The 19,184-nt window shown below is 33.2% G+C and overlaps 1 protein-coding gene across 2 annotated transcripts in view; it reads right to left on the reverse strand.

The window, feature by feature from the left end:
* LOC123784132 (uncharacterized) overlaps nucleotides 1–19,184 on the reverse strand; it is a 351,543-nt gene that overhangs the window by 87,784 nt on the left and 244,575 nt on the right. For both annotated transcript variants that reach the window (XR_006777399.2, XM_087861303.1), the window contains exon 4: nucleotides 62–105. Coding sequence is in view for 1 of the 2 variants with exons in the window: in XM_087861303.1 (XP_087717429.1) it covers nucleotides 62–105 (44 nt within the window). In the remaining variant the exon portion in view is untranslated. The remainder of the gene's footprint in view (nucleotides 1–61; nucleotides 106–19,184) is intronic.

Below are 19,184 nucleotides of genomic sequence, written 5' to 3' on the forward strand. Positions count from 1 at the left end.
AACAAGAGAGCTCAGCTGTAGACTGTGAATGACACGTAAGCAACCAAAATCTGACATTTACCTTGTGGATGGTGAGAGGGGCCAGGATGATTCCAGCACGTGAGACTGAGTAAAACGTAAAAATAATATAAATAAATAAATAAATAAATAAATAAATAAGCAAATATTGAGTAAACAAACATGAAAATATGAAAAATTCAAAAGCATGTTAATTGTTGCTTTTGAAAAGCAGAAGAAAGTCCTATTTTCAAATAAGTTTTCAAAACTTATACTGAATACTTTTAATCTGTTTCTGTTAATCACTAATAAAACCAGTACCTTTAAATTTTTAGGAGAAAAAACTTGAAAATAATAAACTCACAGGTCCAAGACAATCAAAGTCAAGTCCAGAAATATGAAAAAAATCATAATAAAATTGCTTAAAACCAATGATAACAAATAAGTCTTATAAGTAGCCAAGAAAAAAGACATTTCCTAGAGATAAAGATGACAGCACATCGCTCATTAGAAACAATTCAAGTGGGAAGACAGCTAAGCAAATTCCTTAAAGTGCTGAAAGAAAATAAAAGAAATATACAAAGGCAAAATTAAGATATTTTTAGACATGCAAAAGATAGAACAATTCATATGCATTCAGACACAGAAAAGCTAAAGCAATTTTATGCCAGATAGAAAAATGATCCCCACAAAGGAATGAAGAGTAGTACATATGTAATTGTTTTTCTTACCACTTCAGTCTTTTAAAAAGATAGCTGGCTTTTTAAACAATAATTATAATGTACTATAGCATTTATAATGTTGTACAAGTAAAATGTATAACATCAGTAGAACAAAGGTCAGAGCGGAAAAACAGAAATATCCCAATATCTCAAATTAAATAGTCCATTTTAAAAATAAAATCTCCTTTTGTTCTTGACCAGTAACTTCCTCTAAGAACTCAGCCTAATGGATTTAAGACTGACTGATGTGATCATATTTATCATCTATCAATTCTATATGATAATTACAATAATGTTTCAAGTTCTCCAAATTTAAAAACGTTGTTCAGATATTGGTGGCTGAAGGGAAGAGCTAATGCATGCAGTGGCATTAGAGATAAACCATGTGGCAATTGCAGCTTGATTTTTGTTTAGTTCATTTCTTTGTTTTTAAGTCATTTGGTATTTCTGAATTGTGGCCTGTATCTAAGTATGGTTTACATTTTAACCATGTCTTTTTCACAATTACACACCTTGCATGAAAATTTTTCACCTTTACTAAGAGCAATGATTAAACTGAAACACATGGACCACTGGTCTTCTGAATTTTCCACTTTTAATAGAAACAGCAGTTAAAAACTTATTCTTCAAAGTATCAGTAAGTAATGCAAACTCTGTCACAAAAGGTAGCTGACCTCCTGCATTTGGGAGACATTAAAAGAAGAACCAAGACAGAGGAGAATGCATACTTGGTCTAAACAAAGCTGAGTTTCAGCAAATGATTTTCATATTAGATTGCTAGCCTAGAATTTTCACATATTTTTTTCTTCCAAAAGAAGCTAAAAATATGGATTTCTAAATGTGAATTCTCATGAATTTTATGCGTTGGTAATTAATGTTAAAATTGATATGTCATGGGCCAAGACACTGTAGGCCAAGCATATATGTGTGTATATATAATGTATATACAATGAGTCTGATGTGTACAAACATAATAAAACACAAAAAAAGCATGCATGTGTATCCACACTTATACACACATGCATGCACACACACAATCACACACACACACAAATTCACAAAACTGTAAGATATATTGGGATCCTGGGTCTCTAGGTTATTTTTGGGAGGGGTTGTTTGTTTTTGTTTTTGTTTTTGTTTTTTTTAAAGATGATTTTGTCTAAGTTGAGCATTAGGCTTTAGAATTTATATATTAGAATATAAATATTTGGAAATATACACATTTGGAAAAAATAGTTTGGGGGATAGTATCACGACAAAAGGAAGTCTATTTAATAAAACTAATTTAGCACAGGAGTTTTTTTCACATCTCCATATTCGTTATTTTTCATGGGTATAAACCTTGATTTGACCTGGCCCTTCAGTGTTACTGGTTTTGTTTTGCTTTGTTCTTTAATCTACTTTTTTGAAAAGACCTTTGAATTCACTTTCTCTTTGTTGCCTGTTACAGAACTGGTACCACAGACTTGCAATGAAGCTTTCTGCCTCACTGAACCACTTTCATAGACACTATATTAAAAGGAATGGGTTCTTTCTTCCCTTCTTCCTTTCTCTAACCCTTCCCACGTGAGGACAAAGAATTCCTTTGAAGAAAGCCTATAGATCTCAACATATCATGAAAGAGGTTTGATTGTGCTTTACTTTTTTTCCACAGGCTCCATAAAGCATGAAGTTGTTGCTACCAATATCATTATTTTGTACAAATTTGAAACAGACTGGACAGTGTGGCTCCAAATATAGAAACCACCTAGATTGCCCATGCTTTAAAGAAAGGTGAGATCTTTTTTTATTTAAGATCTCAAATTTGAACTTCTCAATAACACTTTCATTGCTTTTCTTCTCTTAGTTTCTAATTATCTTTGGGTAGCGAAAAGTATATATAGTAAACTCGACAAAATATCCATAAATGCTGTTGATTGAAATAATGTTTATCATATTTACAGTTATGGATAATAGGAAGGATATGATAAAACATATATAATTATATTATGTATAACTGCAGTTTACAATTGTTGGGTGGAACCTAACAAACCCTAAATCAAAAAGAAAATAAAAGCTAGAATGGTTTAGTATTTATCATGAAATAGTGGGCTTCTAGAAGATACCACAAAAGATTACCCTTCTTAATTTTTTCTTTTATTAAAGTAAATATTTAAGTCACCAAACCAGAAACTGGTGTACTCCTTTCATTAAAGATAAGTAGAAAGAAATGGATCTATTTAGACCTTATGATAGAGACAGAAACAAATCTTCAGCACTCTTGTGATCAGTCTGAACTTATGTATGGAAGGAAAACATCTGAAGGCAGATGAAATTTGAAAAAAAAATATTCACCTGAGATCAGTGGCAAGTTAGAAGCAGGTATGTACACATTCACTGAAAAAGGGGAAAATGGGTACTTTTGCAGGGGAAAACAAATGAGCACCCAAAGAGTCTATTATGCCTTGATTTTTAAAACCATCAATAGAAAATTAAATCCTAAACAACTAAAAGAACATCTCAACGTGATGCTGAAGTAGCTTATACAAGACTAACCCTCTCACCAAGATCAATTACAAAACCTAGAAAAATGCACGAGGTAAACATTTAAGGGATGAAAATCCTTAAGAGAAGGAGGTCATTCCAAGCTGAGCTCCAGAGTCACTTCAGCTTTTTCCTTGAATGATTTTCCAAATCATAACAGGGAAAGTAGAGGCTAAAAAAAAGGGTATCCGGGTCTTGCGGTAATCTTACCAAGTTAATGATAGTGAAGACATACTTTGAGACTAATGAACAGACTGAGATATAAGAGGAAAAAGGAAAGAGGGAACTCCATAAATATGAGACTAAAATTCTGTTTCAGATTTGATCATAAAGCATGAATTCGTTTGCTAAATCTGCCATAACAAAATACTGCACCAGGTGGTTTGAACAACAGAAATTTATTTTCTCACAGTTCTGGAAGATCAAAGCGCCAGCATGGTTGGATTCCTCTAGGGCCTCTCTCTTTAGCATTTTTTTTTTTTTTTTTTTAGGGGGAGAAGAGAGACAGGGAGGGAACGGGGGAGCTGGTGGAGAGGGAGAGAGAGAGAATCTTAAGCAGGCTCCAGGCCCAACACAGAGCCCCATGTGGGGTTTGATCTCACAACCCTGAGATCATGACCTGAGCCAAACTCAAGAATCTGCCAGTCAACATACTGAGCCACCCAGGTGCCCCTCTCTCTTTAGCTTTTGAAAGGGTGTCTTTTTGCTGTCTCTTCACAGTCATCCCTCTGGCAGGCACATCCCTGGTGCTAATCTCTTGAAAGTATACCAGTCATATTGGATTAGGGCCCCACCCTAAGGGTTTCACTTTAACTTAATCACCTCTTTAAAGACCTTATGTACAAATCAGGTTACATTCTGAGGTCCTGGGGCTTGGGACTTCAACATATGAATTTGGGGAACACAATTCAGCCCATAATAAGGTATTTGTGGACACTTAAATTGCATATGCAAGGAGTGACCCACACAAAGCAAAAAGCAGTAGCTATGTGTCTAAAGCACCCCACAAAAATTTTAGCAGTCTTGCAATGCTGAGGAGACAGAGGTTGGAATTCAGGTCCCACCAAGACAAAATTTCTTTAGTTAAGAGAAAAAGCAAAAGAAAAAAGAGAGAGACTTTAAGTTGAAATCACAGAGTGGCTAAAACCAAGAATTATTCTTTAGAGAAGAACAACTGAAAATAACTAGCACTAACACAACTTGACAAACACCCTTACCTGGATCAAGGCGATCTAAAATTTCTGCTTTCCAGAAAAAATTTAAATTAAATTAAAATTAAAATCCTTTTAAGAGGAAGATAACATAAGGTAGAGCCTTGTTAATTTTTTTTTTTTTTAAGTATCTGGCACTCGATAGATCATAGACATTCCAAGGAAGAAGAGTAAATGAACCAAACAAATCAAAAGCAACAAAACAATGTAAAAAGACCCACAAGTCAACATACTGCTCCTACTAAAAGAGACTGGGGAATTCCCGCTTTGGCACCAAAGAAAAACAGTTTGGAAGTCATTACACCCATGCTCACATGAGACAAAGCTGAAGCAAAAATGAAAGTAATTATGGTTTTGACCTATTAGAGAGCTGAGAGGGCAGAGCATGCTACCGCTCCCATATCTGAAAGGACAGGTGAATCCGGAGGCACGGGTTGGATCTGTTCACCTGGCATAGAAGCCACCAGAGCCACAAACACTAACAGGTATACTTAAATGGTAAATTTGACTAATTGCTGAAGACTAGTATAGATTAGTTTAAGAGGGAGAAATTCCTGGGCCTGGAGTCCTTTGAGGACATTCACAGTTTTTGCCCTGAGGAAATACACCAGGTTCTCAAGGTCAAAATCCAGGAAAGATCCCTTCCTGATTGGCAGCAGGAGAACAAGAGTAGTCATTACGGAATGCACATGGAGCATCCTCTCTAACAAAGGCCTACTCTGAAGGGAGAAGATTTTAGCAGAGCCTTATCCCACTTGGAGGAAGGGCATTCCTCACATTCAAGCCCTCTCTAGTCTTACTGTTTTTCCCTTTTGATATAAGGAGAAAAATACTATAGCACTAGAGAAATATTTGTAAAGGGTACAGCCCACAAATGATTAATATTTATTCATAAGATTATAGAATGCTTCCCCTCCCCTACATCTCACCACAGCACCAACAGGGCTACAGCATAAGTATAGTGTAACATAAAAGGGACATTAGGTAAAAACTAAGGAAATCTGAATAAAACATAGACTTTAGTCAGTAATAATGTATTAACATTGGTTCATCAAGTTTAATAAATGAATGATAGTCATGTAAGATATGATATGGCTGTAGGGTATAGAGAACTCTCTATACTACATAATTTTTCTGTAAATTTGGAAGTGTTTTAAAACACAAAGTTTCTGGGGGCGCCTGGGTGGCGCACTCCTTAAGTGTCTGCCTTCAGCTTAGGGCGTGATCCCGGAGTTCTGGGATCGAGCCCCACATCAGGCTCCTCCGCTATGAGCCTGCTTCTTTCTCTCCCACTCCCCCTGCTTGTGTTCCCTCTCTCGCTGGCTGTCTCTATCTCTGTCAAATAAATAAATAAAATCTTTAAAATAATATAAAATAAAATAAAACACAAAGTTTCTATTCAAAATTTTAAAATATAGAATTTTTTAAAAAAATTTTATTTATTTATTTGACAGAGAGAGAGTATAAGCAGGGTAAGCGGCAGAGAGAAGAAGAAGAAGCAGGCTCCCCACTGAGCAGGGAGCCTGATGTAGGACTCCATCCCAGGACCCTGATATTGTGACCTGAGCCGAAAGCAGATGTTTAAACGACTGAGCCACCCAGGCGCCCCAAAATACAGAAATTTTTAAAAAGACTCATGGGTGATCTAGATATTAGAGGTATTAGACAGGGAATTTATGTAATCATAATTAATTCAAGAATAAAGAATAATATTACAGGCAACTGCAATTTATAAAAGAGTTAAATAGAAATTCTAGAGTAGAAAAAAATACCAGAAATATAATTAAGATGCATCAATAATACAGTAAACATCACAAAAAAGGAGGATAAATAATCTGGAAGATCACTTAGGAAAAAATATTCCAGTTGAAGCACAGAGAAAAAGAAGACTGGAAATTCAGGAAGAGTGTAAAGATGCATGGAACGTAGCACAATGATCTAATATAAAAATTGGAATTCCATAAACAGAGAGAAGAGATAATAGATAAAATTTACCAAGCTAAGTGTACAAAATGCTCTATGAAATCCAGGAAAAATAGTTTCTAATTATTTCTAATCTATGCATAGATATATTATAGAAAGACTATAGAAAGTGGTACAGTATTAACTCCAAGTTGACTGAAAGTTTAAGGATGCATACTGTAACACCAATAAGTATAGCTAAAATGCCAATAAATACATTAAAATGGAATTTTTATAAACAACAAGTCATATAAGAGGACTTGAAAGAGAAAAGAGAGAAATCAAACATAGGAAAGAAAAATGGAAAAAAAATGACAAAATGGTACATAGACCATTTTACTGATATTCAATAATATCCGTAGTCAACATTACATGCTAATGTTCTAAACACTCCAATTTAAAGGCATATATTATCAATGTGAATCAATAAGCAATGCTCCCTATGAAAAACAAACTTTAACAAAGACTTGATAGATTGAAAATAAAGGAATAGAAAAAGATCTTGCAAGAAATGATCTTGAAAGATATTCTTATCAGAATGAAAAAAGCTGAAGTTGCTAGTTTAGCATCAAATCAAATAGACTTCAAGACAAAGACTACTCCCAGAGATAAAGAAGAGCTTTCAAAATGATAAGAATAATTCATCAGGAACACATAAAATTATGGATGTATTATAGTATCTAATACAGAGTTTCAAAAAGCATGAAATAGATTTTGACAAAATTAAAGAAAGACAAATTCAAAATCATACTAGGAGATTTTAGTATCTATCTTTTGTCTTAATATTTGTCTTTTGAGAATTGATAAAACATATAGTCAAGGAATTAGTAAAGACATAGAAGACTTACCATACTATCAAAAATCTTGTTCTAATGGACATTGGTAGAACCCTACACCCAGCAATTCCGTATCTAAATTCTTTCCAAGAATACCTTCACCAAGAAAGCTCAAATACTGGAACGTAAAACACTATCAATAAATTTTAAGGGCTAAAATTATGCAGAGTGTCTTCTCTGACCACAACTAACAGCAATAGATATATAGGAAAACCCCAAACATTTCCATATTATGCAACACACACTAGGTAGTCCATAGGTCAAAGACAAAATCATAAGGGAAATTCAAATATTTGCAAGTGAATGGTTCCGAAACTATAATATATCAAAATTTGTGGAATGCAATAAACTGGCAGAAGAAAAGCAATAAAAAGGATAATATGGAGGCATGAAGAAAAGGAGAGAGGGAGTGAGGAAATGGAGAGATTGAGCTGTTGGCTTGGAGCCTCTAGCTCTGAGGCTGGTACAAGCCGTGGATATTCACTGGATGTGCTCCAGATGCCTTGGTGCCAGAAAGAACTCATTTTTATAAAACAATTAAAAGACAAAACAAACAAAACAGAGAAGTATGGATAGCCACCTTAACAAATTGTGTTGGCCAACCTGGTAGCCATGTGTAAAAGTATATAGTTATATATTTACCTCACACTGTATATCAAGGAGAACTATAAATTAATCAGAAATTTAAAAGTAAAACCTATGAAACCATAGACAAAATCTTGTGACTTTGAAATAGAAAAAAAGCCATTTTTAAATCAAAGGCATGTGGTATGTTTGCAGTTCTCATATTTGTTGATAATAATTTGAATGCATACAGGAGGCTCTGGAGCAGAGACAGCTTAATTATTGTTATTTACGTAATAGTGGCTGCAGTGACCCCCTTTTGCCCTAATTTTTGCCCCCTGGCAATGTGATGAAAACCAGATGTCACCTGTATGTAATGGGGTCTGTGCTGTAGATGAAAACACCAAAAAAATGAACCTGGTTACTTATGTACACACTGTCCTTCTCCCCTCCTTAAAGGAGGGAGAAAATCGTTTGTTTCTTGGAAAGGTTCTTATTTATATCATCTTTTGTAATGTAAATAAATCTCTCCTGGGGAAAGATAAGAACATTGTCTTCTGCTTTACAACCCACGGATATCTCCCGGTCCCAGTTCTCAGCACTGTTAAACGTGCGCTTCCAGAGTTGAGTAAATCTCTCCCAGGTTCTCACTGTTGTAAATTAACTTCTAAGACTTGCTCTTTTAGACTAGGTCCCAAGCTTCAGTAAGATTTTTCTCAGAAAGCCCAAACTTCAGAAACATAAAATATATTCTCTACAACTCCATGTCATGAAATTTAATAGCAATGAGTAACTAAAAATCAAAATTCTTCCTTCACAAGAATAAGTAAGTAATGTAACATTATATAATTTTCGATACCAACTTTTTACTATTGGTTTAAAGTATTCTAAACATGCTAAATTTTAAGTGAAATTTATCATATAATTTCTTATTTAGGATGCACTGAATGATATAATGGCCAATGCTTTGATTCATTTGAAATTAGTAAACATAACTCAAGATAGGGAGGATATTTTATATCTTTGAATTCGTTTATTCCTGAACCACACGATATTTGTGGGGTTTCTTATTTATAAATACCCACATGTACACATACTATTTTCAATCAGAATGGAGATGCTATGATTTCTCATTCTTAGTGGGGTGGTATTAAAAGATAATTTTAGAAAACTATTGCTCATTATTTTAACTTTTAAAATTATAATCATGTTTAACTACTGAAAAAATATTTTTAAAAATCTATAATAGCTCAGTTATTTTCAAAACTTGAGTTACAGAAAAAAAATATATTATCAAAGTTAATATCTGATTCAGAGCTATTTTAGTCAACATACCGTCCCTACAGTGGATAGACCATAAGGAACACTTGGAAGGATATTTTCTAAATCTGAGCTGCACAAATGTCAAAACCAAAAAGTATCAGAATTTGTCTTCTGAAACTTTCTGGAAGGCTCAGATATCAACTTTTGCTTTACATCTTATTGGCAAGTATTATGCCCAAGAAAACATTTTCCTTCAGCTGGTGCCATGGAATACAGCATTTTAGCAGGATACAATGCTACTCCTGACACATTTTCAATTCTGTTAATAAGGATGAAAGTTGGTAGATTATCAGTTTATTACTCCTGTAGTGAAGTTCTATGAGGTCCATCACCCCACTGTTCTGAAGTTATACTGAAAATATAACCCAACAATGAACTGATGAAGGAAATAGAAAATTGTATTCCTATTCAATAAAAAAAAGAAAAGAATTGGAAATATTTATAGGAAAGAGAACCCATGTCATAAATGAAAAGGTACAAATTTTATACAACTTCTTCATTTCACATGACAATGAAAATGGCAACACATTTGAAAATGTAAACAAATAACTGAGAACAATATTTCAATAGAAGACCATTACAAAAATTACTGTTAGTAAAAGAACAAAAGGACCTGGGGTTGGAACCACAGTGTCTTCACCCTCAAACCTCCTTTTAAATGGCCTCATTAGCTCTACCAAGATAAATTTTGAGGTGAAACAACACTGATTCCCAGTGCATAGGGCTGATTTTGATATCAAAGTTTAAACTAACTGTTTATAACTCAAGACAATAGTGGCCTGATATTTGAAAGAAAGTGTAGCCTCTGTGTTCTATTAGTTTATGCTGACCATAGTACAATTTAAAGTGGTGTGCCTTCTAACATTTTCTGTCTCAGCATACCTTACAAGTTAGAAACTTTTGTAATTATCTCCCAACAGAGTGGAATTAATTCAGAGCAAACCACTCAAAGCTGTTAATGACTGCATGATCAGGTAATTTTATGGTTTTAGCAAACAATGACAGCATACATTTAAATTTCAGCTAACTTTGTTTTGATGAATGCGAATCTAATAAAAGAAATCTTAACTCTTTTGGAAGGTTATTAGTTTTTATTTCATTTGGTGAAATTTTAGTTTTTTAACTGCTGCTAGTGCTCCATAAGTAATGAATGCTTTACTTTGTGTAATCCAAAGGTCTCTATACAAATACGATATGATTGAATTTTCTGGGCACAAACCTTTTGATATTTTAAAAGAATTAAAATTGAACAGATTTCAGATTTCATTTTTAAGTTGCCCCATTTAGTTATAAAGAATAGGAATTTTGTTATTCCTTGTAACTACTTTTTTCATTACTGTAAAGTCCTCTAATTTGAATCTAATTGTTCAGTGACACAGTTAATGAATAATTTCATAAAATATTGAAGTAAAACTAATAGATGAATGGATATTGTACCCACTAGGAATACATTAAGAGGTGCTTGGCGGTAGTTTGTGTCATGCATAGTGTTTATTATGCTATTGCTGATAGAATGGAACACATATTCACTATTTTAAAATGTCTTCGAATTTTCAATTTGGTTATTCTTTTAAAGACATAAAAAATAGCATTACTTTGAAAAGTTGAATATACCATAAACAATTAGAAAAGTAACTAGAACATATAGGGAATGAATTATTACAGTTCAACATGATTTTCTGGCCATAATGACTAGAACAACTGAATTTTACACCTAGTTTATTCTTCTTTATTTGAATAAACTAAAGAAAGCTCATTTTTAAAAGACATGATAATAAAGTAGAGATTATCCACTTTCCAATGAAAATCTATTTCAGGCATGTGGGTTGAACACATTCATTTATCTGCTCTCCTATTATATTAGAACAGAATTATAATAGAAGCTACAAAAAAAAAAAAAGGCCAACTTATGGCAATGAAAAAAATTTCTAGGTGACATAAATCCAAGTGGAGGAGTGGTACCTGATCAATCAGAGGAGAGAAAATGATGAAAGCATCAATTAAGGAAGTCACTGTGACCTGCTGAACCCTGAACATATTCTTCAGCTGCACCAGCCACATCTGAATTGCACAACAACAAATGTCTAGTGTCTATCATATCGTTTAGCACTGTTCCATATCACCACCAATAAAATTAGATATTAAATTATGAATTTAAGAGGGAGCAAAGGTAAGTGTGAGTTTAAGAGAGAGCAGAGGTAAGTATGCAAATTTCTTACAAAAAAGTATCAATATTGCTAACATCTTAATTCTCATCAACAAAATTCTGTGATAGAATAAAAAATAGATCTTCAAATTTCTGAGGACAAAAATTTTATAACCAGGTAAAATAATACTCAGGTGGAAGTGAAGAATAAAAACATTTCAGGAATGAAGAAATTTCAAGTATTCAGAAATAGTATTTCTGCTGCACACTTTGTTACAAATTATTTAAAGATTTATTTTGTCAAAATAATTGAAGAGCACATATAACATCAAGGAAAGGGTAGATCCATCCAATGACAACAGTGTTGGAAAATTCCAGGATCAAAGATCAGCAGACCTATAAAACAATTAATTATACCAAATTAGAGCAAGATGACAGACGCTTCAGGAGGAAGTTGGAGGAAATTATTTGGGGCAAAAACTGTATTCAAACATTCACAAAGTATGGTAGTGTTTATGAAGAAAATGAAAATACTGCAACAGCAATTAGTTCAGAGTCAAGAAGAGTACCCATCAGAACTGGGCTCTAGGATTATCGTTCAATGATGGAAAAAAAACATGGTTATAGAACAAAATATAAACGTATCCACCTTGAGAATATGAAAAAACCCTGCAAACAAGGTGAGATATTAAAAGTGGAGAGGAGAGAGGGAAGGATGGAAATATTTCATAATTCGCTTTACTCAATCTACCTATTCAAATGTTAATCTCATTTAAAACCACTCACAGACTCACGGAGAATGTTTGACCAAGTACCTGGGCACTCCATGACCCAGCTAAGTTGACACATAAAATTATCACAGTCCTATCCAATGAATTCCAAAACTAAACATTTGTTGACACTTGGCAAGTCTCTGTGAATGAGAAAAATATGATCAGCACTCTCAAAGGAGACAGACACATTAAAAAAAAAAAAATCTAGCTAGCTAGCTATCTACCAAACTATAATTAGCTTAAATATTATGCTAGAATGTGAAATGGAAACACTGAGAAGGGGAATTTGTGCTGTGGGATACTGAAAAAGTCTTCATTAAATGTACATTTGATCTGAGCATTATTCTACTCAGTCATTCAAAGTGGATTCCAATACCAGTTAATGAAGTTAGAAGTGATTTAGTTCAAATCTTAACAGTAATAAAGTCTATAAAGATTTTTCTAGAATTATTATTTCATCTCGAAATATTTTAAAGTATTGAAAAATATATTTTAAAGTAGTGACAAAGTGGGAAACTAATAGAAGATAATAAAAATAACTTGGCATTAACACATTGTGCAGCACAGATTTAAATCTAGTATTATGGACTAAATCAGAAGTTCATCACAAGATTTATGTATGTGAATAATACTTTCTCAATTGATAACAATTTATTTGATGAAAAATATCTTTGAGACAATCAATCTTTCTGCAATTATCACTAATATGGCGGATGATTTTGGAAAGATCTTGAATCATTCTGCTTTCACCACAAAACGAGCACATAGTAAACAACCACAAAACATCAATGGCATACTAAAATATGTGTTTATTTCTCATAAGTCTCAGTATCAGTTGAAAGTTGGCTGATTTCAACCAGGCTTATTCTGGGTCAGTGGGTCAGCCCCATCACTCCAGTCTAGGATATCTCTAGTTTATGGTCTCTCATTCTTCTTCTGAAACCAGCAGGTACCCTGAGAATGTCCTTCTCATTGTGATGGTACAAGAACATGAAAGATAAAACCCAATCACACAAACCCTTTTTAATACTCTCCTTACATCAGATGTGCTAACATCTGATTGGCCAAAACATCACTGAGCCCAGGGACAGGGAACCATGTACACCCATAAAAGAGTGCAAAGCAAATTTATAAGGCAAAGGTTAAGCATAGATAGGAGTTAGTGGAGATCCAACTTGGGTCCAATGCTGAAATTTGCTACATATCTAAAGAGAGGGTTCCATTTTGGAAAAGTCATTGTGAGATAAAGAGATTCACAAACAATTCAAACATGTATTATGCTTATGAAAAATTACAAAGTTTTCTAAAGAAATTATGATAGCCGATGGTATTGCTGTCATTGTGGCTGCAATCCTGACAGTTAGTAATGGATATTCTTCTTGTATATGAGGTGTAAAAGAAATATGGTGATTCATGAAAGGTAGAAATAAAGGAAATGAGTAAAAATGAATAGCTCAAGTAACATGACGTTGAAGTGTGACAAGAAAAGGAAAAACTGAGTAGTACAAATATATTTATACTATAGAGATAAATAAATGAGATTATTTTGTTTCAAAATACATGAGTTTCAAGTCATAATATATATTCAGGACAATGGAATTCAATTCTTGTGGAAATAAGGTGAGCTGAATTTGGCTAACTTTAAACTGAAAACATCTGACCAAAACATGTTTCTCAAATTTTCACATTTCAGACATGATAAATAGTGATTACCAGGAGAAAACTTTAAAGAAATTACTTTAGCCACCATTTAATTGAAGTCATTAAATGAGTTCTACTTGGGTGTTTACAGATGTCCTGAATGATTTCTAATTTTTTTGGATTATTTATTTAATGAATTCAAATGTGTTGCCACTCGTTCACAATCTCCTAGAAAACAAAGGAATGAATATTCTCTTTTTATCAATTTAAAAACTTTATGGAAATCAACCAGTATACCTATTTTAGGGTTAGACACTTATTGTTGATTTAAAAAGTCATGAAATGTAAACTTAAATACAAATTATATTCCAAAAATTTCTCAAATTTCCAAGAATTTATTTTATTTATAGTAAGTGGACTATGTATGTGCCATAAGAAAAAGCTCTAAATAAATCTTTCAGCACACTTTATTTTAACTAAATTAGATGCACTGTTCTTAATTATTCAAAACTACAATGAACAGGGGCGCCTGGTGGCTCGGCTCAATCAGTTAAGCATTTGCCTTTGGCTCAGGTCATGATCCCAAGAGTTCTGGGATCCAGCCCCATGTCAACAGGCTCACTGCTCAGTGGGGAGTCTGCTTCTCCTTCTCCCTCTGCTCCTCCCTCCCAACCCCCACCACCACCCCGCTCATGTGCCTTCTCCCTTGCTCTGCTCTCTCTCTCAAATAAATAAATAAAAAATTTTTAAAAACCTACATTGAACAAATTAGGAATCCAAGAAGCATATAAGTATATAGTTCCTAAATTTTCCTAAGTTTGATTAATGAAGGAAGAAAACTAGTCACTATTAAGAGAATGCAGTTTTCAGCCCATTGGACAGAGGTTGTTGAAACAGGAATCAAAAAAGCTTCATAAATTCAGATTCACCCAGGTTTTTCCTAAGTGCGTGTGTGTGTGTGTGTGTGTGTGTATGTGTGTGTGTTGACAGGTAGGTATCATAAAGAGATGATACCCATATAAATCTATATAGATATACCTAAATGATGGAAATTTGTTTATGAACAAATATTTATAAAAATGTTCAGTTTTTTATGTGAGAAACTATTTCTCCTGATGATGGCTAAAATGAAACTTAGGAATTAAGAGAGAAAATGTATCATGAAAGCTAGGCTTCAAACAGACCAAAGTTGCTATTTAAGAGGAATGGATATGTCTTAAAAGCTTAGTAAACTAATTTCCTTCTAAATCCAGACAGAAGAAAAAAAAATCACAGAAATTTGAAAACAAATGGATGTTGGCAAAAATGTAGTTGAATTTTCTGACAAGAAAGTGAATTCCAAAGCAGCTCTACCCATAGAGTCACAAATTAGAAGTGTGGCAGGACTCAGGCCCCACGTTTCCCAGCTTCATGCCCTTTCCACAACCCCATACTAACCTTGAAAGGAGGGTAGCCTAGTAGTGAATTATGTTGTTGCCTAACTCTTTAGGTTTTAAATCTGGAGAGATTGGGGTGGAGGTGCAGAGATTGATGTCACAGTTGACCAGACAAATCTGACAAAATATATGTAACTTTTTTCTTCTGTGAGCCACTTCCAGAGCAATTATTTTTACAGAGAATTTCTGATATAAGAACTGTAGCTTGAATGTCAGAATGTGGCAGGCACCCAGGGTTGTCACTCCCCCAAAATAGCAGAGCTGTCAACACATCTTGATTTCCTCTATAATTAGAGAGATTTAGTCTATTAACCACTTGAATGCCCAATGGACACATGGTATATTCATAAGGCTACACCTGTAGCAATAAATGAATTTTGAAAAATTACTTTTAAAAATAAAGCAAACTATGTTCAATAGGCATAATTTCTTGCCAAAAGCACCTCTTAGAGAGTGCCTACTGATATCAGAACAAATCGCTGATCAATTTAAGTAAACCAAAGTAAGTCCATTTGGTGGAAAATAAGGCACCTGACTGAACTAATTACATGTTTTCTGACTCACGGTTATAAATGCACACATTCTTTATTCGATCTACAAAATTTTTCCCATAATTAAAAAAAATCTTTGTTGCATTTTTCTTATTGCAAAAGTAACATTACATTTATTTCAAAATATGCCAAAAATACAAAAAATTATAAAAGTAAAAATCATCTGTGATTTTATACTATTAACATTTCAATATACATGCTTCCAAGATTTTATTCGCACATGTACAAGAGGTATACTCTACATATTGTTTTGTAATCTAAAATTTTTACCATAATCTAAATATCTTTGTCATTTATTTTCCAAAAACAAGTTTAATGTCTTTATCTTATGAATGAATAAAAATGATTTAGCCAATCCTCTGCCTTTGTAGATACATGTAACTAATTTATTTTGAAATAAAAAACATGGCGGACTTAAAAAATATATATGTGATAAATAACACACTTCTGATAGTTAAAAATCAGTGTAAACTCAATTGACTTTAGTACAACTATTTCAATGACAAGGCTTGAATAAATAACTTTATATTACAGAATATTGATTGAAAGATTTTCAGTTTTGAAACCAAAGCATCTTATGGTCTTAATTTTTCCAAATATTTTTCATGAAAAAGAGTTTTGGACTTTTGTAAAAATTATAGCTAACGGTGCATGATTGGCAACAACAGAAGAAGAAAGATAATGAAAATAGTCTCACAAAAAAGATTTAGATTTCTGATGTCCTGAAACAGATTTTTTTAATACAATGTTGAAATATATATAATATTAATGTAACAGGAACTTTAAAAAAGCAATTTCATTTAATGTTTAAGTCAACCTAGTAAGACAAGTATTATCACATTATCACTACTACTATAACGATTTCTGTAATCATCATTTCCATACTGAAAGGATCTTAAGGCAATTTTACCTCCCTCCCTTGTCCTATTTTTCATGACAGGGATTAGAGTTATTAAGGCTCTTTACATGGTCTCTCACAGTGTGATCTATCTTAGAGAATATTTCTTGTACACTTGAAAAAGATGTGTATGCTTCTATTGTTGGATGGGAGAGTCTATAAATGACAATTAGGTTGGGGTGTCTGATGCCTCAGTCAGTTAAGCATTCCACTCTTGACTTCATCTCAGGTCATGATCTCAGGGTCCTGAGATAGAGCTCTGTGCTGTACACGGAGTCTGCTTAAGACTTTGTCTCTTCCTCTCCCTCTACTGCTCCCCACCCAACTTGTGTGCACACTCTCTCTCTCTCAAAAAAAAAAAAAAAAAAAAAAAAAGACAATTAGGTCAAGCTGGTTAATAGTATTATTCAAGTCTTCTATCTTACTGATTTTTTTTTATCTACCTCTTGTATCAACTACTGAGAGAGGAAAGTTAGTCCCATCAAAAGAAAAAAAATTGTCATGATGCGTGGTGATGGATGTTAGCTAAACTTCTTGTAATCATTTCATTATATATATATTATACATGTAATATATATAACATATATATTATCATTATATGGTTCATTTTAAACTAATTCAATGTTATATGTCAATTATATCTCAATAAAACTGGAAAAAAAAGATGAAAAAATAATAAATTGGTATCTGAAAATCCAAATGCTAAGTATAGGTTTCAAAAAATCCTAGCAGTAAAAAAAAAAATGAGATAAGTTACATTACTATAAATAAAACAAAACAAAACAAAATTGCTTGATAGAAAGGAACTCTAACAGTGGAAATTTTTTCAAGGGATAAAAGCATTTACTAGTTGAGTATATACTGCTTACTCCCCCAAATGATGTTCCAATTACACAGAGTATGTCTATTTTCACATTTCAATAGAAGAAAGAAAGAAAGAAAGAAAGAAAGAAAGAAAGAAAGAAAGAAAGAAAGAAAGGAAGGAAGGGAGGAGGGAAGGGTGGGGGGGAACGGAGGAAGGAAGGGAGAAAGAAAGAAACTGGTCTAGTAGGAGAAAAATTGTATTAGGTGTGAGTTATATTTCCCAATTATGAGCTATTTTGACAAGAATCTATAAAATGAACAAGATACATCACTTAAGTTTTTATTTGGAAAAAACCTCCAAGATATATTTTGAAGTGAAAAAAGTAAGGTGCCAAACAATCAGTGTAAGATACAAATATTTTGGTGTAAATAATATATGCATTTATCAAATGATATGTAAATTATCTTGAAGAATATTATAAGGAATTAATAGTATTTCCAACTGGAAAAGGTGACTGGGCTGGGAAGACAGGAAAAATCGTCACTTTTTATTTCATATTCTTCTGTATCAGTTTTATAGTTTTTAATTATATGTATTCTGTTTTACAGTTATTATCAATGATAATAATAGAAGAGCAATATTTTGCCTGCATTTAAAAATAAAAGGTATTTCTCACTAAGATGGAGCTGCATTCACTAACAACAAGAAATAATAAATTAATATTGTTTTCTTCAGAGAGTAGCTAAATGAGTAGATCAGAAATATGTAGTGGACACACTGCATTAGTACTTTAGTAAAGTTTTTGACAAATTATTGGTGATAATCTTGTAAATTAAATATGGACCGGTATATTGTAGAATCATAACTAATCAAACATTTCAAGGTAAGTGATTAATAGATCAGTGTCAACTTAGATGGAAATTTCCAGAAACATGATGCAAGATTTTGATATTCTGTATTTTCTATTGATTTATTTCATTAATAAGTTAGCAAATTTCAATTTAAAGCTTTCTTCCTAAGACCAGAAACATAACAGGGGTATCCATCATCACTAACTCTATTTAACATTTTAAATGGTGGTCTACTAAATGATTTAAGGTGAACAAACAAATTTAAAAAGGTGAATTAGAAAGGAAAATCAACAACTGTCTTTATCTGCAGTCGATATTATCCTGTATGTAGAAAATCCAAAGTAGTTTACAAACTGGTAGAATTAATAACTGAATTTAGCAATATGGCTAGATTCAAGATTAGTATACAAATCAATTATATATATATTTTATATAGCAGCAATTTAGAATTGGCAATTTATGCTGGGCTCAGCTGGGCACATCTTCTGGTTTGGGCTGGGCTTTCTCATGTGTTGACTATGATCTGTGGGTGTGTTAGGTGGCTTCTGTCATTTTGTTTGGACTCTTTCACATCTCTGGAGCCTTGGCTGGGACAACTGGGCTAACTCTACCCTGGTTCCTATGGTTTTTCATCCTCCAGAAGGATGACTGTGACTTGTCCACATAGCATAGGGCTTCCAAGAGACTGAGTGGAAGGTCACAAGGCCTCAAGGCCTTTGTTCAGATTTGACATTCTCTTACTTTTGCCACATTTGGTTGGCAAATCAAGTCATAAAGAAAGCCCAGATTGAAGGAAAGGGAATCTGGTCTCAATATTTTGATGAGAGGACCTGCAAAGTCACATTGCCAAGACTCTAGATACAGCACGAAATATTTGGCAATAAATAGAATTTTCGGAGGACATTCTTTGAACAAAAGAATGGCCTCATAAATGGAAATGTTCTC

The sequence above is a fragment of the Ursus americanus genome, chromosome 4, assembly GCF_024610735.1.
Source record: "Ursus americanus isolate L20-20 chromosome 4, mUrsAme1.1.p, whole genome shotgun sequence".
NCBI lineage: Eukaryota > Metazoa > Chordata > Mammalia > Carnivora > Ursidae > Ursus > Ursus americanus.